Here is a 21,685-nt window from a genome sequence, read left to right as displayed (position 1 = left end):
CAAAATATGGTACAATCTCACTTTTTTTGGCGCTGTAGCTAACGATAAAGGGTTAGTCAGCCAAAATCGTTTGTGTTGGCGCTTTGTAGACGTCTAGATTCACAAACCAAAATATATCATTTCAACTAATTCTGTCTGATTTGTCCAAATTTAAAATCAGCACAAAATTTAGAAATAACCAGAGTGAGACAAATTTCGCAGACAGTGTTAATAATACATTTAAAGTAATTTAAGTAAACCCAGTTGAATTCAAGCCCAGAAAGGATAGAGGCGGGATTGGAATCTTTGTTGATGTGCCGTTTGAGCAGAGTAAAAAATGCGTTAATATTGGTAATTATTTATTCAGCATTCTTTCCAAATTACATAATTTTTATTTGTTTAGCCAAATAGGTTAAATGTGTGCAGAATGGTGAAATGTCGCAGCTTATATTTAGGAAAATCACCTCAATTCATAGAAGATGAAATATTTTTGTACACCTGGACCGGATACAAAAAACTAGAATAACTCAATATTCCGAATTCTGCATGAACTGTATCAATTAGGCCATGCTGATTTCAGATTATGTGTATTTTACATCTCGAAAGGAATATAAATATCGCAACAACTGACATTTGAATTATAATCATTGAAGTCTTTGTCCGGACATTCCCAGGAATTGATGAGTCAATAGAGTATAAGAGCTTCCAAACTCTAATATTATATTATTTTCAGACATTTTGTGCATACAAACTCGTCATCGTCAAGTTGATCAGCTATGAAAATTCAACTTGTCTTCTAAAATTTCCACATATTGTAGGTTTGCAAATTTATATATGAGATGAATCACAATTCCGACTTCAATAAATACAATATTACGAATGCTTGATGAAGTATCAGTGAAAAGGTTTTTTTATGTTTTGGTTGACATCACGGGGATGAAATGCTACTCATGAAAATACGCCATTTTGCATTACTACATTTTGTTTTTGTGGTTCACCTATGTTGTATACGTATTTATATTTATAGAAACGTCACCTGAAATGGGTGAATTCAATAGGGAAACATTAACCCTATACCCGTCACCAGCAAGCACCTTGTGTTGATATGAGTAATTCCTCATAGCCATAAAATATGGATGCCTACTGACATCTAGCGTTATATGTGTGTGCTCTATTGGGTATTTGATTGCTATTAATTCTATATATTGATATATAATTTATACTTACAGTAAAATAAACTTTGTAAATATTTACCAATCCTATCAATGGGTCAAAAGTGATATTTTCATTTTGGAGCAGAAAACTGTGTGGGTCAAAGATATTTAAACAATGTCCGCATCAATGAGAAACTTGCTGTTGCATCTTTATTCCAAGTTTAAAACCCATAGTTGGTACTGTGTAGTTTTGAACTTTGCACATTTAGCACTTATATATATCCGTATTTCGGCGATTTCTGATGCTTGGTGTTATAGAATTCATGCACGAAAATACGGGCTTGCCTACATATGAATTACCGAAGAACATTTATCAAGTTACTGCAAATCTTGTCATGATTTCAAGGGAGTTTGCGAGGGAATTCCAATTTGGGATAATTATAATTTTTGGTTGGCTTTCAAAAGCATTGAAGTTATAACTATCTAGCTCAATTGTTATTTCATATTTTTTATATAAGTCTATAAAAAAAATTTCAAACTTTTTTTTTTAATAAATGCCGGTTTTATTATCATTTTTTTGACTGGAAAAATGATATTATCAACTGATTGACCTGAGTTCTTCACACAGGAATTGCATTCGTGGGGTTTATCGACTAATCTAACTTATAGGATCCATGTACACGATATAAAACTGACATTGATTCTCTCCGAGATTTAAGCCTAAATTCATATCTAAATCTATATATAAACGAATACTGCATAAATATGAAGCTTTCACTATATATCTATCACATCCACACTGCATATATTCAAATTTACTGTATTTTGCATGTTATTATTATTGTTCATACGACTATATCAAGAAATAGTACACAATTGCTGAAGATAATATGCCACAATGTCAAATAATAAAACGTAATGAATGTGATCCAACTTGAGGGGGAATTTGAACTACTCGATTTTACCAAAATACACATATATATATATAATAGAAGACAACATCACTTTCTACAATTATAGAATGCAAATAAATATATCATTTCAGGTTTTATTTCTGTTTGAGTTGCTGAATATCCTCTTCGATACTTTGACCTTGTTCCAACTTCTTTTCACATTCGATCATAAATTCGACTCCATCCACAACCATTTGCACAAGTTCCACTTCAGAAAATCCGAGACGATCAGCATTCGAAATATCAAAGGTACCTCCTTCAGCTGCAGTATCAACGCCACCTGTACCACGTTTTTGCAAACGTAGTTTTTTAAGAACTTCATCGAACTTTGGTTGTTGAGAAAACAGTGGAATCTTCAAGTGAACACCAGCACGAACTCCTGTGCCCAGATTACTAGGACAAGTAAGAATGTAACCGAGATGTTCATTCCACATGTATTCATGTCCAAGATCTTCCATATGTTTTTCAATCTATAAAAGATAATATATTTGAACGACCGATTCATTTAAGTATATAATGATGAACGCTATCGGTAGCCAACTTACATCGCCTAGTCCTCGACACCATCGGGTAAAGACTTCTTTCATGTTTCCACCTTTCTGCATTGAAATTACTCTGAGATGGTCTTCCTCATTTACCCAAACAAGAAAATTCTTCTTGTCGTTGTGCCTGAGTTTTATAAATAATTGTTTTTTTTAGGAAAAATTCATTTTAATTTTGAGTTTTTATAAAAGAGCACTATTTACCATATTCCTCTCGCATCAGGCCAGTCGCGCGCCATTCCAGCGGAGAGTAACAATGGAGAAACAGGTTTATCAAAAAGAAAATGATCGTTTATCAATTGCTCTTGTTCTTCATCTGTCATCTTTGCAAGGGGGTAATATTTTCCGTTCAGTTCACCATCGAGTTTTCCAAGAGCTGAAATTAGTTAAACACCGCTTTTAATTATGGTAAATTTGCAAATTCAATTCACAGTAGGACATGGATTTCACCTTTACAAGATACTTCTTCCACTTTTCTTCGTTCTGCACGGCTACAATGTGGAGGAAGACATAATCCTCTGATACTTCTTCCAGTTCGTACACGAGATGAAAGAACGTATTTTTCATCCAGGCAATCCCCTCCCTAAATATAGCATATTGAGAGCATACTGCATAATGAAGCAACAGTAGTTTGAATTTAATTACAATTATTCTACTAACAGACACAACTAATCAGATTATTTTTGATTTAACGTTATAATTTTCAGTCGGATATTCTACCTTCAAATGTTCTGAATTGAGATCTGTCCTATGTTTATCTGTTTTCTTATATCCGTTATGCCTGGCCTGAATCACTGGATCAAATAATTCAGCGAAGGTTTCATAAGACTCTTCATCTCCCGCTACACATCCGACAGTCATGATGTATGGATGGCCTAAAAAACAGTAAGTGTGTGAACAATAAAATGAAGATAATCGAGGTACTTTGGGAAAATCGAACAATAAACAGTAATGAGTGTTTTACCTGGATTATCGACTCCGGTTTGAATTACATTATCGATACCGAATCCGTTCGAAGTTTGACGAGATCTCATTGTCTTGTAAATATCTGCAGTCAAGCATTTTGCCATGTGATTATTGTGCTTTGATAAATCAGGAAACTCTTCTTCTGCTGTGTACTTAGTAGTGCTTGTGTTCGGCATTTTACTTCAATGTTGTTTACGAGGTAAGAACGATTAAAAGCCACTGATGATTGTATGAATCCCTCCACTCTCTCGTTGTTTTTATATTAAACACGATTCGCACCTTCGTTGCGTGAAAAACGCATCGTTCAAATATTTTTTCACCTTGTCTGAAAGGGCGAACAAAAGACGCAAGGGTGTGACAGGACGTGTCGCTGCTTGAGATCACCTTTCTCCGTCATGGATAATAACAAATATTATAACTTTGATAAGTTTTGATTGTTCCAAATTGCAGATCAACCGAATGTCATGCCTTACAGAATCTCCACTTCATTGGACTGCCATTCTTATACTGCCGATGTCTTGTTGTATTCATTATTGGACTCGGATTGGACCTATGGATAGTTTGTTATTATGTTGTTGTTCATTATTATGGAGTTTAGGAAAAAAATTGCTTTTTTGATGACTGAATTAATTGCTTTGAAATTTAAAGTAGTTAAAGCTTGTATTTTTTCGCTAGAAAGCTATTATTTTTTTTTAAATATTTCTGTGAGCTTCGTTTTAGGACATGTTAGTGTACATAACGATCGTTTCAATATTATGTTGTTGTTTTTGTTATTCTTCTCCTTCGTCATAATGAAATCGCTTTTCTCTTCGAATACTGGACCAATTGCTTTGAAATTTTCAGTGGGTGGAGAATGATTTTTTTGCTAGAAGGCCATTCTTATGAGATCTAATATTTCATCCAAAATTTCACTGTATAACTTTTTACTTATGGGAACACTGTTTTTAATCTGCCGAGCGTGACGGCGGAATCTGAAAATCGTTGCTACTCAAAACTTAGAAGTTTTATGAGGTTTCCGGTGATGCCGAAGGTACGGTAAACCGTACTGTATTGTTTCGCTTGGTGTCAATATATTGGTAGACTGTGGTATCTTCTGTTATAATACCGTGATAAATCGAATGAGTTGGTCTTACAAAGAAGAAGCGTCTGGCATTACAGGTATACAGTTTTGGTAAGTTAACCTAATGTATCGCATGTGAATATCTGGGAAGAGATTATTTTTTAAATTTTGTTCCAATAATGGAGAAGGGAATGACACGGATTACTTATTATTTCAATTCATGGTTCAATTGAATGCAGAAGAATAGACCATTGCCACGGGACATGTGAAACGAGAGGCAGACAACTCGATTACACACGGACAACTCACCAGAGACTCCTCGACTACAGATAGGCTTGGTGAGTTGTCCGTGTAGTAGAGTTGTCTATCCTAAACGGCTGTGACAATCACTGTACCGAAATTTGTACCCCGATTCAGGTGGTGTTAAGTTGACTTATGCTATTTAGTAACGTTTCTATGTGAAATGTTTGACTGTGGTTCGACACCTGATCCGGTAATACGGTACATAATTGACTCATATCACGAGATATTCCAATCGATGTTTCAATATAATCAAGAAGAATGGATCATTGTCACATGACCTAAAATATCTACGACAGTCCCTGTACCGTCACGGTACCCCGATACAGGTACTAGTAAGTCACCGTATATGATTTTTGGGGAATTGTTCTGCGTGGGCATATATTTGAGCATTGCTCTCTTGTTTTGTATGCTATGACATCATCAAAATTTGCGCTCCTTGTGACGGTTCCGCGAGCGCATATCAACTGATACGAGCCGTGCGAACGTCGGTTGATCTCGCGCTTAGCGAAGGTTGAAAGTTTTTATGGAATACGGTAGACTGCGGTACCCGATCTGGTAGTACAGAAGTTACTCGAATCACTTGGTATTTTAATTGACGTTGAAACTGAATTATGGAGAATGAATCATCTTCACAAGACCTGGAAAAGCTATGACAGTTCCTGTACCATTACTGGTACTGCGATACAGGTACTGGTAAGTTACCGCGTATGATTTTCGGGAGGTTCGGGGAATGGTAGACTGCGGTACCTGATCTGGTAAAACAGAAGTGACTCCGACCCCTTAGTCTGTCAAGATGTTACAGTGTCATTAATTATTGTATTTGGAATATTAATTATGTTATGAATGGTTGCGGAATGTTATTATAACCCAATTTGAAATTTTTTTTGGAAAACTTAACATTTAATATTTATTGTTCATTTTTTTAGAGATCTCGCAACTATAAATGTAAATGGAAAGTACTGAATACTCTTATTTTGTTTTCTCCGAATGCAGATCTCGAACAGGAGAAAATTTTTTACAACGAAAGTCAATTGAAATATGCACTTGACACACAGAGCCAAGTTTAACCATCGCTAGCACGTCTATATATCAAAACGTCAAAACGAGTATATTTTTCAAATATGTCTTATAATTTTGTAAAAAGAAACCATATATGTTTTCCCATCTGTTGGAATCTCGGAACATTTCAACCCCCAGAAAGCACGTAGGGGCAAGCGATAGGTTGGTCTAACTAAAGTAGGCAATGTCATTGGAAGTTGGTCAATATGACAGCACAGCAGATTCCGGGTGGAAATTCCTAAGACACCTCAGAAATAACTGTTCCCCACTTCTTGTCACTGGACAGAAAGCTTCAACATAGATACAATCTCTCATTCGTGGCTATGTATACCTCGCTCATAATATCGAGCAGTATCAATGGCACAGACAAGTTTATTGTTCTAGTTACCTACCAACTACTGGTTGCTTCTTGTCCGCATTTGTTCTTAAAGCGGACATGAGGAGCACAATTGGGGGGAGAGGACTTAGATGACCGTCTGGTCGTATAACTCCCTCCTGTCTATACCAAACTAATTTATTACTTATTATTATTTTTTATTATCACGATGATTGTTGTTTTATTTCGGTTAACGAAAAAAAAAATCTCTCTCTTCCTGTCTCCGAATTTAAAATTATATACGTACGTCTCGCATGTGCATTGCAATCTACTAATCTTACTGATAAAACTGAAGGATAAGACGTTTTTTTAACTCTGTTTTTTGTGTTGTTCTGTTATTAATTTTTTCCGCTGAAAAATTAAAAGCATCAACTGATTAACCTGAAATTTATCTTCACGCAGCAATTGCATTCTTGGGGTTTATCAACTAATCTGATTTATAGGATTCCTGTACACGATATAATACTGACACTGACTGAAGACTAAGTTTGAAACCTAAATTGCAGCGCAATATTAAATAACACAAAAAATATCTTGACAAAATTAATTTTCCATAGTTTTCTCACAAGCAATTAAATAACCATTGGTGGAATGGCAATCGATATGTAATAACTCATTTTCCACGGCACTATAGATTTATATCTAAATCTATAGAATAATATCTAAATCTATAGATTTATATCTAAATCTATATCTAAACAAATACAGAATAAATATGGAGCTTTCGCCATATATCCATTACATCCACTGCAAATATTCAAATTTACTGTATTTTGCAGGTTATTATTACTGTTCATACGACATTATCAAGAAATAGTACACAATTACTGAAGATAATATGCCATGTCAATAAATAAAACGCAGTGAATGTGAACCAACTTTAAGGGTATTCTAACTACTCAATTCTACCATAATGCATATATATATATATATATATACACAGTAGAAGACAACCTCACTTTTTACTATTACAGTATACAAATAAATATTTCATTTCAGGTTTTATTTCTGTTTGAGTTGCTGAATATCCTCTTCAATACTTTGACCTTGTTCCAACTTCTTTTCACATTCGATCATAAATTCGACTCCATCCACGACCATTTGCACAAGTTCCACTTCAGAAAATCCGAGGCGATCAGCATTCGAAATATCAAAGGTACCTCCTTCAGCTGCAGTGTCAACGCCGCCTGTACCACGTTTTTGCAAACGTAGTTTTTTAAGAACTTCATCGAACTTTGGTTGTTGAGAAAACAGTGGAATCTTCAAGTGAACACCAGCACGAACTCCTGTGCCCAGATTACTAGGACAAGTAAGAATGTAACCGAGATGTTCATTCCACATGTATTCATGTCCAATATCTTCCATATGTTTTTCAATCTATAAAAGATAATATATTTGAACGACCGATTCATTTAAGTATGTAATGATGAACGCTATCGTAAGCCAACTTACATCGCCTAGTCCTCGACACCATCGGGTAAAGACTTCTTTCATGTTTCCACCTTTCTGCATTGAAATTACTCTGAGATGGTCTTCCTCATTTACCCAAACAAGAAAATTCTTCTTGTCGTTGTGCCTGAGTTTTATAAATAATTGTTTTTTTAGGAAAAATTCATTTCAATTTTGAGTTTTTATAAAAGAGCACTAATTACCATATTCCTCTCGCATCAGGCCAGTCGCGCGCCATTCCAGCAGAGAGTAACAATGGAGAAACAGGTTTATCAAAAAGAAAATGATCGTTTATCAATTGCTCTTGTTCTTCATCTGTCATCTTTGCAAGAGGATAATATTTTCCGTTTAGTTCACCATCGAGTTTTCCAAGAGCTGAAACCAGTGAAACGCCGCTTTTAATTATGGTAAATTTGCAAATTCAATTCACAGTAGGACATGGCCTTTACCTTTACAAGATATTTTTTCCACTTTTCTTCGTTCTGCACGGCTACAATGTGGAGGAAGACATAATCCTCTGATGCTTCTTCCAGTTCGTACACGAGATGAAAGAACGTATTTTTCATCCAGGCAATCCCCTCCCTAAATATAGCATGTTGAGAGCATACTGCATAATGAAGCAACAGTAGTTTGAATTTAATTACGATTATTCTACTAACAGACACAACTAATCAGATTATTTTTGATTTAACGTTATAATTTTCAGTCGGATATTCTACCTTCAAATGTTCTGAATTGAGATCTGTCCTATGTTTATCTGTTTTCTTATATCCGTTATGCCTGGCCTGAATCACTGGATCAAATAATTCAGCGAACGTTTCATAAGACTCTTCATCTCCCGCTACACATCCGACAGTCATGATGTATGGATGGCCTAAAAAACAGTAAGTGTGTGAACAATAAAATGAAGATAATCGAGGTACTTTGGGAAAAATCAAACAATAAACAGTAATGAGTGTTTTACCTGGATTATCGACTCCGGTTTGAATTACATTATCGATACCGAATCCGTTCGAAGTTTGACGAGATCTCATTGTCTTGTAAATATCTGCAGTCAAGCATTTTGCCATGTAATTATTGTGCTTTGATAAATCAGGAAACTCTTCTTCTGCTGTGTACTTAGTAGTGCTTGTGTTCGGCATTTTACTTCAATGTTGTTGACGAGGTAAGGACGATTAAAAGCCACTGATGATTGTATGAATCCCTCCCTCCACTCTCTCGTTGTTTTTATATTAAACACGATTCGCACCTTCGTTGCGTGAAAAACGCATCGTTCAAATGTTTTTACAACTTGTCTGAAAGGGCGAACAAAAGACGCAATGGTGTGACAGAACGTGTCGCTGCTTTAAATCACCGTTCTCAGTCATGAATGATAACAAACATAATAACTCTGATAGGTGTTGATTGTTTCAAATAGCAGACCAACCGAATGTCATGCCCAGTTTTGTTTTATTCATTTTCATACTATAGCTTTTTACTATCGCAGTGGTGGTATATATAGTAAACTTAATCAGAAGTCGCTTGCGATTCCCAAGCGCAAAAAATGTTTTATCAGTCCGGAGTACTTTTGAAAATCTAGCGTAATTATCCATACAACAACACACTGCAAATAATAGATCGACTTACTGCAAATAACAGATAAAATAGATATAAGATATATGTTGATCATCGGCTACTGCAACTATAACTAGTTAACAAATAAACTATAACAAGACAAAGATGGGAATTGGGAATAGAAAGTCAGTTCTATATTCAGTAATGTAGCTGAAGCAGGGCAAATACGCTTCAAAGAGCATGTAATTCATTTTGCCAATCATCGATCATGGTATTAGACGCCTTGTGGAAGTGAAAGGACTCTGAACTTAACCGTTTCTCATAATGATCTTCTAGGATAAATCAATAGCATTGTGGGGATTTAGAACCGATTTTTTTCTATCTTGTTTAGTTCATCTTTCTAGATCGATGCTTGTTATCTAAACTGTTGGCAATACTATATCGTTTGATTTATAAATCACGAATGGTCGATTGTTGATAGATACTTGAGTAATAATAAAATGACTTTAGTCTGTTGCGGTGTTACCGTCTCTTTAATTATTGTATTCAGAAAAGAATTAGGTGAGGAATGGTTGCGGAATGCGGTTCTAACTCAATTTAAAACAGAGCGTTTGTTTGAAAACTTACCATTTTATTGTTCATTTTTAAGGAATCTCGCAACCATAAATGTAGCGTAAATAAAAAGAACTGAATGCTCTTATTTTGATGGAAAATTTTCACAATAAAGGTCAATTAAAATATGCACTAGACAAATAAAGTCAGGTTTAACCGTCGCTAACACGTCTGTATATTAGAAACAAGTATATTTTTCAAATCTCTTTTACAAATTTGTAAGAAGACAAAATAGGTGTTTCACAATCTGTTGGAATTGACTTTGATGGCCGTCTGTCTGGTCGTATCACTCCCTCCTGTCTATACCAAACTAATTTATTACTTGTTAATATTTTTTTATTATTACGATTTTATTATTTATTTTGGTTGATGACAAAATAAAATAGCCCTGTCTCAAAAGAATATACGTAGCCTACGTATAACAACTGCATTGCAATCAGACTAATAAAACAAAAGCATAACACAACTCTGAGACACCAAACAACTATTTACTACTCTTAGCTTGAGAGATTATACATTGAAATGACGGTACTCCTGAAGTATGCGCACCAAGATGTCGCACAACCTGAACCCTAACCTGGTACACAACCTGAGTTCAGTTTGTGCGCCATCTTGGTGCGCATATATACTTCAGGAGGTCCGAAATGACTAATTTATAGTTTTACGTTCCAAATATTTTACAAATATGATTGTGATTTTCCGAACAAAATTGTCATAAAATATTTACAACGATCAGGCAAATACGTGATAATTTATCCCCATCCAAAATTTACTTCGAGTAAACGCGTTCTGGTTCAGTTGCTGCCATATCATTGGATTTATTATTGTTGACTGCGAACTTAAAGCCTGTGTTGATGGCTTCGTAGAAAGGCTGTAGGTGGCCCTTGTGGGACTAGTTGTGGTTTGAGCTTGTAACCAAGCAGGTCGAGTTGAAGTAGAAGTTGTCGGTCTCTGCGTGTTTCCGTTGGGATTACTTGTTGTGGGGTTCCACCACGTAGGTCGACTGGTTGCTATTGACGTCTTAGTCGACGTGGTTGCTTCTGATTTGTAATTGCAATAACCGCAACTTACAGGACAATGGTCGCTCATGAACCTGAAAACGTCGTCGTTTTCATTTTATGTTTGTTTTTCATATCAATGTACGTAGGGGAAATCAAAATGATCAAATAATTCCATTTGAAAGGTTGACAAACAAGTCTTACACCTCTGCATTGCCTATATATCAGAAAATTCTTACTCTAAATAGTCACCATGGAATTAAGCCTTTTCTTCTTTTGGGGGCGATAAATTTATATGCAATTTATTCATATCATAATGTCCAGCGTACATATATTTTTATGCGACTTTGTCGGAAAGGAAAACTATTACTGATAGTTTAAGCACATACTGATTTCATGCAAATCTAATTCCTAGGAATCGATTAAATACTCACGTCGACATGGTATTACTTGGAGAACAAGCTGATTTTTTCATAATAAATGTATTGCAAACGTTCACATTGTCTTTGCACATATGAGCTGAGAAGAAGAAAATGATAATTATGGGTTTTTACAGTCTTGTAAAAAAAACTAATCGGTATTCTCAACAAAATAATTACAAAAAGCTTGTTGTTTCCAATACAAATTACAAATCTTTCTAAAATAGGCAAAGATGGAATTAGCCCTGATTAATACCACATAATTTCCTTTTAACGTACGTTCGCAGTAGCTTGTGTTACATTTTTTGTATTCCATCTCAATTCTAGGTGCCTGTACAATTCTTTCACGTGACTGAATATTCACGATTTGACGACAACACGTCCATTTGCTCCATACTGAATTCACTTTTATAACGGCACTATCCAGTCCAAGAACCAAGGATTAAATGATTGCAATGAAGAACTCTTGAAACTTCATTGCCTTCTCTTAGAGTTATATTAACCTAAAATAAAATCGCTCATTCGATGAACGCATTTATTTATTAAACCTGTTCCAGTTCAAATGTCGCGAGTCTTTCAATGACTGTTAATTGCAATATTCTTGACAATCACTGCATACATAATATAAATATAGTTAGTCATACAAAGATAATACAAAATACGGTACAATCTCACTTTTTTGGCGCTGTAGCTAACGATAAAGAGTTAGTCAGACAAAATTGTTTGTGTTGGCGTTTTGTAGACGTCTAGATTCACAAACCAAAATATATCATTTCAACTAATTCTGTCTGATTTGTCCAAAAAATCAGCACAAAATTTAGAAATAACCAGAGTGAGACAAATTTCGCAGACAGTGTTAATAATACATTTAAAGTATTTTAAGTAAACCCAGTGGAATTCAAGCCCAGAAAGGATAGAGGCGGGATTGGAATCTTTGTTGATGTGCCGTTTGAGCAGAGTAAAAAATGCGTTAATATATATTAGTAATTATTTATTCAGCATTCTTTCCAAATTACATAATTTTTATTTGTTTAGCCAAATAGGTTAAATGTGTGCAGAATGGTGAAATGTCGCAGCTTATATTTAGGAAAATCACCTCCATTCATAGACGATGAAATATTTTTGTACACCTGGACCGGATACAAAAAACTAAAATAACTCAATATTCCGAATTCTGCATGAACTGTATCAATTAGGTGATGCTGATTTCAGATTATATTTATTTTACATCCCGAAAGGAATATAAATATCGTAACTAATGACATTTAAATTATAATCATCGAGGTCTTTGTCCAGACATTCACCGGAATGGATGATTCAATAGAGTATAAAAGCTTCAAAACTCTAATGTTATATTATTTTCACACATTTTGTACATACAAACTCGTCATCGTCACGTTGATCAGTTATGAAAATTCAACTTGTCTTCTAAAATTTCACATATTGTAGGTTTGCAAATTTATATATGAAATGTATCACAATTCCGATTTCAATAAATACAATATTACGAATGCTTGATGAAGTATCAGTGAAAAGGTTTTTTATGTTTTGGTTGACATCACGGGGATGAAATGCTACTCACGAAAATACGCCATTTTGCATTACGTCATTTTGTTTTTGTGGTTCACCTATGTTGTATACGTATTTATATTTATGGAAATGTCACCACCTGAAATGGGTGAATTCAATAGGGAAACATTAACCATATACCCGTGACCTGCAAGCACTTTGTGTTGATATGAGTAATGCCTCATAGCCATAAAATATGGATGCCTACTGACATCTAGCGTTATATGTGTGTGCTCTATTGGGTATTTGATTGCTATTAATTCTATATATTGATATATAATTTATACTTACAGTAAAAGAAACTTTGTAAATATTTATCAATTCTATCAATGGGTCAAAAGTGATATTTTCATTTTGGAGCAGAAAACTGTGTGGGTCAAAGATATTTAAACAATGTCCGCATCAATGAGAAACTTGCTGTTGCATCTTTATTCCAAGTTTAAAACCCATAGTTGGTACTGTGTAGTTTTGAACTTTGCACATTTAGCACTTATATATATCCGTATTTCGGCGATTTCTGATGCTTGGTGTTATAGAATTCATGCACGAAAATACGGGCTTGCCTACATATGAATTACCGAAGAACATTTATCAAGTTACTGCAAATCTTGTCATGATTTCAAGGGAGTTTGCGAGGGAATTCCAATTTGGGATAATTATAATTTTTGGTTGGCTTTCAAAAGCATTGAAGTTATAACTATCTAGCTCAATTGTTATTTCATATTTTTTATATAAGTCTATAAAAAAAAATTTCAAACTTTTTTTTTAATAAATGCCGGTTTTATTATCATTTTTTTGACTGGAAAAATGATATTATCAACTGATTGACCTGAGTTCTTCACACAGGAATTGCATTCGTGGGGTTTATCGACTAATCTAACTTATAGGATCCATGTACACGATATAATACTGACATTGATTCTCTCCGAGATTTAAGCCTAAATTCATATCTAAATCTATATATAAACAAATACTGCATAAATATGAAGCTTTCACTATATATCTATCACATCCACACTGCATATATTCAAATTTACTGTATTTTGCATGTTATTATTATTGTTCATACGACTATATCAAGAAATAGTACACAATTGCTGAAGATAGTATGCCACAATGTCAAATAATAAAACGCAATGAATGTGATCCAACTTGAGGGGGAATTTGAACTACTCGATTTTACCAAAATATATATATATATATATATAATAGAAGACAACATCACTTTCTACAATTATAGAATGCAAATAAATATATCATTTCAGGTTTTATTTCTGTTTGAGTTGCTGAATATCCTCTTCGATACTTTGACCTTGTTCCAACTTCTTTTCACATTCGATCATAAATTCGACTCCATCCACAACCATTTGCACAAGTTCCACTTCAGAAAATCCAAGACGATCAGCATTTGAAATATCAAAGGTACCTCCTTCAGCTGCAGTGTCAACGCCACCTGTACCACGTTTTTGTAAACGTAGTTTTTTAAGAACTTCATCGAACTTTGGTTGTTGAGAAAACAGTGGAATCTTCAAGTGAACACCAGCACGAACTCCTGTGCCCAGATTACTAGGACAAGTAAGAATGTAACCGAGATGTTCATTCCACATGTATTCATGTCCAAGATCTTCCATATGTTTTTCAATCTATAAAAGATAATATATTTGAACGACCGATTTAGGTATATAATGATGAACGCTATCGTAAGCCAACTTACATCGCCTAGTCCTCGACACCATCGGGTAAATACTTCTTTCATGTTTCCACCTTTCTGCATTGAAATTACTCTGAGATGGTCTTCCTCATTTACCCAAACGAGAAATTTTTTCTCGTCGTTGTGCCTGAGTTTTATAAATAATTGTTTTTTTAGGAATATTCATTTCAATTTTGAGTTTTTATAAAAGAGCACTATTTACCATATTCCTCTCGCATCAGGCCAGTCGCGCGCCATTCCAGCGGAGAGTAACAATGGAGAAACAGGTTTATCAAAAAGAAAATGATCGTTTATCAATTGCTCTTGTTCTTCATCTGTCATCTTTGCAAGGGGGTAATATTTTCCGTTCAGTTAACCATCGAGTTTTCCAAGAGCTGAAATTAGTTAAACACCGCTTTTAATTATGATAAATTTGCAAATTCAATTCACAGCAGGACATGGATTTTACCTTTACAAGATACTTCTTCCACTTTTCTTCGTTCTGCACGGCTACAATGTGGAGGAAGACATAATCCTCTGATACTTCTTCCAGTTCGTATACGAGATGAAAGAACGTATTTTTCATCCAGGCAATCCCCTCCCTAAATATAGCATATTGAGAGCATACTGCATAATGAAGCAACAGTAGTTTGAATTTAATTACAATTTTTCTACTAACAGACACAACTAATCAGATTATTTTTGATTTAACGTTATAATTTTCAGTCGGATATTCTACCTTCAAATGTTCTGAATTGAGATCTGTCCTATGTTTATCTGTTTTCTTATATCCGTTATGCCTGGCCTGAATCACTGGATCAAATAATTCAGCGAAGGTTTCATAAGACTCTTCATCTCCCGCTACACATCCGACAGTCATGATGTATGGATGGCCTAAAAAACAGTAAGTGTGTGAACAATAAAATGAAGATAATCGAGGTACTTTGGGAAAATCGAACAATAAACAGTAATGAGTGTTTTACCTGGATTATCGACTCCGGTTTGAATTACATTATCGATACCGAATCCGTTCGAAGTTTGACGAGATCTCATTGTCTTGTAAATATCTGCAGTCAAGCATTTTGCCATGTGATTATTGTGCTTTGATAAATCAGGAAACTCTTCTTCTGCTGTGTACTTAGTAGTGCTTGTGTTCGGCATTTTACTCCAATGTTGTTTACGAGGTAAGAACGATTAAAAGCCACTGATGATTGTATGAATCCCTCCACTCTCTCGTTGTTTTTATATTAAACACGATTCGCACCTTCGTTGCGTGAAAAACGCATCGTTCAAATGTTTTTTCACCTTGTCTGAAAGGGCGAACAAAAGACGCAAGGGTGTGACAGGACGTGTCGCTGCTTGAGATCACCTTTCTCCGTCATGGATAATAACAAATATTATAACTTTGATAAGTGTTGATTGTTCCAAATTGCAGATCAACCGAATGTCATGCCTTACAGAATCTCCACTTCATTGGACTGCCATTCTTATACTGCCGATGTCTTGTTGTATTCATTATTGGACTCGGATTGGACCTATGGATAGTTTGTTATTATGTTGTTGTTCATTATTATGGAGTTTAAGAAAAAAATTGCTTTTTTGATGACTGAATTAATTGCTTTGAAATTTAAAGTAGTTAAAGCTTGTATTTTTTCGCTAGAAAGCTATTATTTTTTTTTAAATATTTCTGTGAGCTTCGTTTTTGGACATGTTAGTGTACATAACGATCGTTTCAATATTATGTTGTTGTTTTTGTTATTCTTCTCCTTCGTCATAATGAAATCGCTTTTCTCTTCGAATACTGGACCAATTGCTTTGAAATTTTCAGTGGGTGAAGAATGATTTTTTTGCTAGAAGGCCATTCTTATGAGATCTAATATTTCATCCAAAATTTCACTGTATAACTTTTTACTTATGGGAACACCGTTTTTAATCTGCCGAGCGTGACAGCGGAATCTGAAAATCGTTGCTACTCAAAACTTAGAAGTTTTTCGAGGTTTCCGGTGATGCCGAAGGTACGGTAAACCGTACTGTATTGTTTCGCTTGGTGTCAATATATTGGTAGACTGCGGTATCTTCTGTTATAATACCGTGATAAATCGAATGAGTTGGTCTTACAAAGAAGAAGCGTCTGGCATTACAGGTATACAGTTTTGGTAAGTTAATCTAATGTATCGCATGTGAATATCTGGGAAGAGATTATTTTTTAAATTTTGTTCCAATAATGGAGACGGGAATGACACGGATTACTTATTATTTCAATTCATGGTTCAATTGAATGCAGAAGAATAGACCATTGCCACGGGACATGTGAAACGAGAGGCAGACAACTCGATTACACACGGACAACTCACCAGAGACTCCTCGACTACAGATAGGCTTGGTGAGTTGTCCGTGTAGTAGAGTTGTCTATCCTAAACGGCTGTGACAGTCACTGTACCGAAATTTGTACCCCGATTCAGGTGGTGTTAAGTTGACTTATGATATTTAGTAACGTTTGTATGTGAAATGTTTGACTGTGGTTCGGCACCTGATCCGGTAATACTGTACATAATTGACTCATATCACGAGATATTCCAATCGATGTTTCAATATAATCAAGAAGAATGGATCATTGTCACATGACCTAAAATATCTACGACAGTCCCTGTACCGCCACGGTACCCCGATACAGGTACTAGTAAGTCACCGTATATGATTTTTGGGGAATTGTTCTGCGTGGACATATATTTGAGCATTGCTCTCTTGTTTTGTATGCTATGACATCATCAAAATTTGCGCTCCTTGTGACGGTTCCGCGAGCGCATATCAACTGATACGAGCCGTGCGAACGTCGGTTGATCTCGCGCTTAGCGAAGGTTGAAAGTTTTTATGGAATACTGTAGACTGCGGTACCCGATCTGGTAGTACAGAAGTTACTCGAATCACTTGATCACTTGGTATTTTAATTGACGTTGAAACTGAATTATGGAGCATGAATCATCTTCACAAGACCTGGAAAAGCTATGACAGTTCCTGTACCATTACTGGTACTGCGATACAGGTACTGGTAAGTTACCGCGTATGATTTTCGGGAGGTTCGGGGAATGGTAGACTGCGGTACCTGATCTGGTAATACAGAAGTGACTCCGACCCCTTAGTCTGTCAAGATGTTACAGTGTCATTAATTATTGTATTTGGAATAATAATTATGTTATGAATGGTTGCGGAATGTTATTATAACCCAATTTGAAATTTTTTTTGGAAAACTTAACATTTAATATTTATTGTTCATTTTTTTAGAGATCTCGCAACTATAAATGTAAATGGAAAGTACTGAATACTCTTATTTTGTTTTCTCCGAATGCAGATCTCGAACAGGAGAAAAATTTTTACAACGAAAGTCAATTGAAATATGCACTTGACACACAGAGCCAAGTTTAACCATCGCTAGCACGTCTATATATCAAAACGTCAAAACGAGTATATTTTTCAAATATCTCTTACAATTTTGTAAAAAGAAACCATATATGTTTTCCCATCTGTTGGAATCTCGGAACATTTCAACCCCCAGAAAGCACGTAGGGGCAAGCGATAGGTTGGTCTAACTAAAGTAGGCAATGTCATTGGAAGTTGGTCAATATGACAGCACAGCAGATTCCGGGTGGAAATTCCTAAGACACCTCAGAAATAACTGTTCCCCACTTCTTGTCACTGGACAGAAAGCTTCAACATAGATACAATCTCTCATTCGTGGCTATGTATACCTCGCTCATAATATCGAGCAGTATCAATGGCACAGACAAGTTTATTGTTCTAGTTACCTACCAACTACTGGTTGCTTCTTGTCCGCATTTGTTCTTAAAGCGGACATGAGGAGCACAATTGGGGGGAGAGGACTTAGATGACCGTCTGGTCGTATAACTCCCTCCTGTCTATACCAAACTAATTTATTACTTATTATTATTTTTTATTATCACGATGATTGTTGTTTTATTTCGGTTAACGAAAAAAAAATCTCTCTCTTCCTGTCTCCGAATTTAAAATTATATACGTACGTCTCGCATGTGCATTGCAATCTACTAATCTTACTGATAAAACTGAAGGATAATACGTTTTTTTAACTCTGTTTTTTGTGTTGTTCTGTTATTAATTTTTTCCGCTGAAAAATTAAAAGCATCAACTGATTAACCTGAAATTTATCTTCACGCAGCAATTGCATTCTTGGGGTTTATCAACTAATCTGATTTATAGGATTCCTGTACACGATATAATACTGACACTGACTGAAGACTAAGTTTGAAACCTAAAATGCAGCGCAATATTAAATAACACAAAAAATATCTTGACAAAATTAATTTTCCATAGTTTTCTCACAAGCAATTAAATAACCATTGGTGGAATGGCAATCGATATGTAATAACTCATTTTCCACGGCACTATAGATTTATATCTAAATCTATAGAATAATATCTAAATCTATAGATTTATATCTAAATCTATATCTAAACAAATACAGAATAAATATGGAGCTTTCGCCATATATCCATTACATCCACTGCAAATATTCAAATTTACTGTATTTTGCAGGTTATTATTACTGTTCATACGACATTATCAAGAAATAGTACACAATTACTGAAGATAATATGCCATGTCAATAAATAAAACGCAGTGAATGTGAACCAACTTTAAGGGTATTCTAACTACTCAATTCTACCATAATGCATATATATATATATATACACAGTAGAAGACAACCTCACTTTTTACTATTACAGTATACAAATAAATATTTCATTTCAGGTTTTATTTCTGTTTGAGTTGCTGAATATCCTCTTCGATACTTTGACCTTGTTCCAACTTCTTTTCACATTCGATCATAAATTCGACTCCATCCACGACCATTTGCACAAGTTCCACTTCAGAAAATCCGAGGCGATCAGCATTCGAAATATCAAAGGTACCTCCTTCAGCTGCAGTGTCAACGCCGCCTGTACCACGTTTTTGCAAACGTAGTTTTTTAAGAACTTCATCGAACTTTGGTTGTTGAGAAAACAGTGGAATCTTCAAGTGAACACCAGCGCGAACTCCTGTGCCCAGATTACTAGGACAAGTAAGAACGTAACCGAGATGTTCATTCCACATGTATTCATGTCCAATATCTTCCATATGTTTTTCAATCTATAAAAGATAATATATTTGAACGACCGATTCATTTAAGTATGTAATGATGAACGCTATCGTAAGCCAACTTACATCGCCTAGTCCTCGACACCATCGGGTAAAGACTTCTTTCATGTTTCCACCTTTCTGCATTGAAATTACTCTGAGATGGTCTTCCTCATTTACCCAAACAAGAAAATTCTTCTTGTCGTTGTGCCTGAGTTTTATAAATAATTGTTTTTTTAGGAAAAATTCATTTCAATTTTGAGTTTTTATAAAAGAGCACTAATTACCATATTCCTCTCGCATCAGGCCAGTCGCGCGCCATTCCAGCGGAGAGTAACAATGGAGAAACAGGTTTATCAAAAAGAAAATGATCGTTTATCAATTGCTCTTGTTCTTCATCTGTCATCTTTGCAAGAGGATAATATTTTCCGTTTAGTTCACCATCGAGTTTTCCAAGAGCTGAAATCAGTGAAACGCCGCTTTTAATTATGGTAAATTTGCAAATTCAATTCACAGTAGGACATGGCCTTTACCTTTACAAGATATTTTTTCCACTTTTCTTCGTTCTGCACGGCTACAATGTGGAGGAAGACATAATCCTCTGATGCTTCTTCCAGTTCGTACACGAGATGAAAGAACGTATTTTTCATCCAGGCAATCCCCTCCCTAAATATAGCATGTTGAGAGCATACTGCATAATGAAGCAACAGTAGTTTGAATTTAATTTCGATTATTCTACTAACAGACACAACTAATCAGATTATTTTTGATTTAACGTTATAATTTTCAGTCGGATATTCTACCTTCAAATGTTCTGAATTGAGATCTGTCCTATGTTTATCTGTTTTCTTATATCCGTTATGCCTGGCCTGAATCACTGGATCAAATAATTCAGCGAACGTTTCATAAGACTCTTCATCTCCCGCTACACATCCGACAGTCATGATGTATGGATGGCCTAAAAAACAGTGAGTGTGTGAACAATAAAATGAAGATAATCGAGGTACTTTGGGAAAAATCAAACAATAAACAGTAATGAGTGTTTTACCTGGATTATCGACTCCGGTTTGAATTACATTATCGATACCGAATCCGTTCGAAGTTTGACGAGATCTCATTGTCTTGTAAATATCTGCAGTCAAGCATTTTGCCATGTGATTATTGTGCTTTGATAAATCAGGAAACTCTTCTTCTGCTGTGTACTTAGTAGTGCTTGTGTTCGGCATTTTACTTCAATGTTGTTTACGAGGTAAGGACGATTAAAAGCCACTGATGATTGTATGAATCCCTCCACTCTCTCGTTGTTTTTATATTAAACACGATTCGCACCTTCGTTGCGTGAAAAACGCATCGTTCAAATGTTTTTACAACTTGTCTGAAAGGGCGAACAAAAGACGCAAGGGTGTGACAGAACGTGTCGCTGCTTTAAATCACCGTTCTCAGTCATGAATGATAACAAACATAATAACTCTGATACGTGTTGATTGTTTCAAATAGCAGACCAACCGAATGTCATGCCCAGTTTTGTTTTATTCATTTTCATACTATAGCTTTTTACTATAGCAGTGGTGGTATATATAGTAAACTTAATCAGAAGTCGCTTGCGATTCCCAAGAGCAAAAAATGTTTTATCAGTCCGGAGTACTTTTGAAAATCTAGCGTAATTATCCATACAACAACACACTGCAAATAATAGATCGACTTACTGCAAATAACAGATAAAATAGATATAGGATATATGTTGATCATCGGCTACTGCAACTATAACTAGTTAACAAATAAACTATAACAAGACAAAGATGGGAATTGGGAATAGAAAGTCAGTTCTATATTCAGTAATGTAGCTGAAGC

General features: G+C 35.1%; 3 protein-coding genes across 3 annotated transcripts; all 3 read right to left on the bottom strand.

The window, feature by feature from the left end:
- Positions 1 to 1,937: 1,937 nt before the first annotated feature.
- LOC120325543 (creatine kinase, flagellar-like) lies at positions 1,938 to 21,123 on the bottom strand. Its single transcript, XM_078118439.1, has 19 exons — positions 20,883 to 21,123; positions 20,638 to 20,792; positions 20,368 to 20,500; positions 20,122 to 20,293; positions 19,922 to 20,045; positions 14,281 to 14,636; positions 8,806 to 8,969; positions 8,561 to 8,715; positions 8,291 to 8,423; positions 8,045 to 8,216; positions 7,845 to 7,968; positions 7,409 to 7,769; positions 6,409 to 6,450; positions 3,593 to 3,739; positions 3,349 to 3,503; positions 3,079 to 3,211; positions 2,833 to 3,004; positions 2,632 to 2,755; positions 1,938 to 2,556 (listed from the first exon to the last, which is right to left on the bottom strand). Exons 1-19 carry the CDS (start codon positions 21,058 to 21,060, stop codon positions 2,182 to 2,184), a joined length of 3,375 nt encoding a protein of 1,124 aa, XP_077974565.1. The 5' UTR covers positions 21,061 to 21,123; the 3' UTR covers positions 1,938 to 2,181.
- On the bottom strand, positions 10,740 to 12,008 carry LOC144424604 (uncharacterized). Its single transcript, XM_078114045.1, has 3 exons — positions 11,704 to 12,008; positions 11,440 to 11,524; positions 10,740 to 11,100 (listed from the first exon to the last, which is right to left on the bottom strand). The coding sequence occupies exons 1-3, from the start codon at positions 11,738 to 11,740 to the stop codon at positions 10,740 to 10,742; spliced, it is 483 nt and encodes a 160-aa protein (XP_077970171.1). The 5' UTR covers positions 11,741 to 12,008.
- LOC144430443 (creatine kinase M-type-like) lies at positions 14,913 to 15,869 on the bottom strand. The gene is made up of 4 exons (XM_078118396.1): positions 15,667 to 15,869; positions 15,423 to 15,577; positions 15,153 to 15,285; positions 14,913 to 15,078 (listed from the first exon to the last, which is right to left on the bottom strand). Exons 1-4 carry the CDS (start codon positions 15,842 to 15,844, stop codon positions 15,056 to 15,058), a joined length of 489 nt encoding a protein of 162 aa, XP_077974522.1. The 5' UTR covers positions 15,845 to 15,869; the 3' UTR covers positions 14,913 to 15,055.
- Positions 21,124 to 21,685: the final 562 nt, after the last annotated feature.

This window comes from Styela clava, chromosome 1 (genome assembly GCF_964204865.1).
Source record: "Styela clava chromosome 1, kaStyClav1.hap1.2, whole genome shotgun sequence".
NCBI lineage: Eukaryota > Metazoa > Chordata > Ascidiacea > Stolidobranchia > Styelidae > Styela > Styela clava.
The sequence above is the reverse complement of the archived record's forward strand: the minus strand, read 5'-3'. Positions and strand labels throughout refer to the sequence as shown.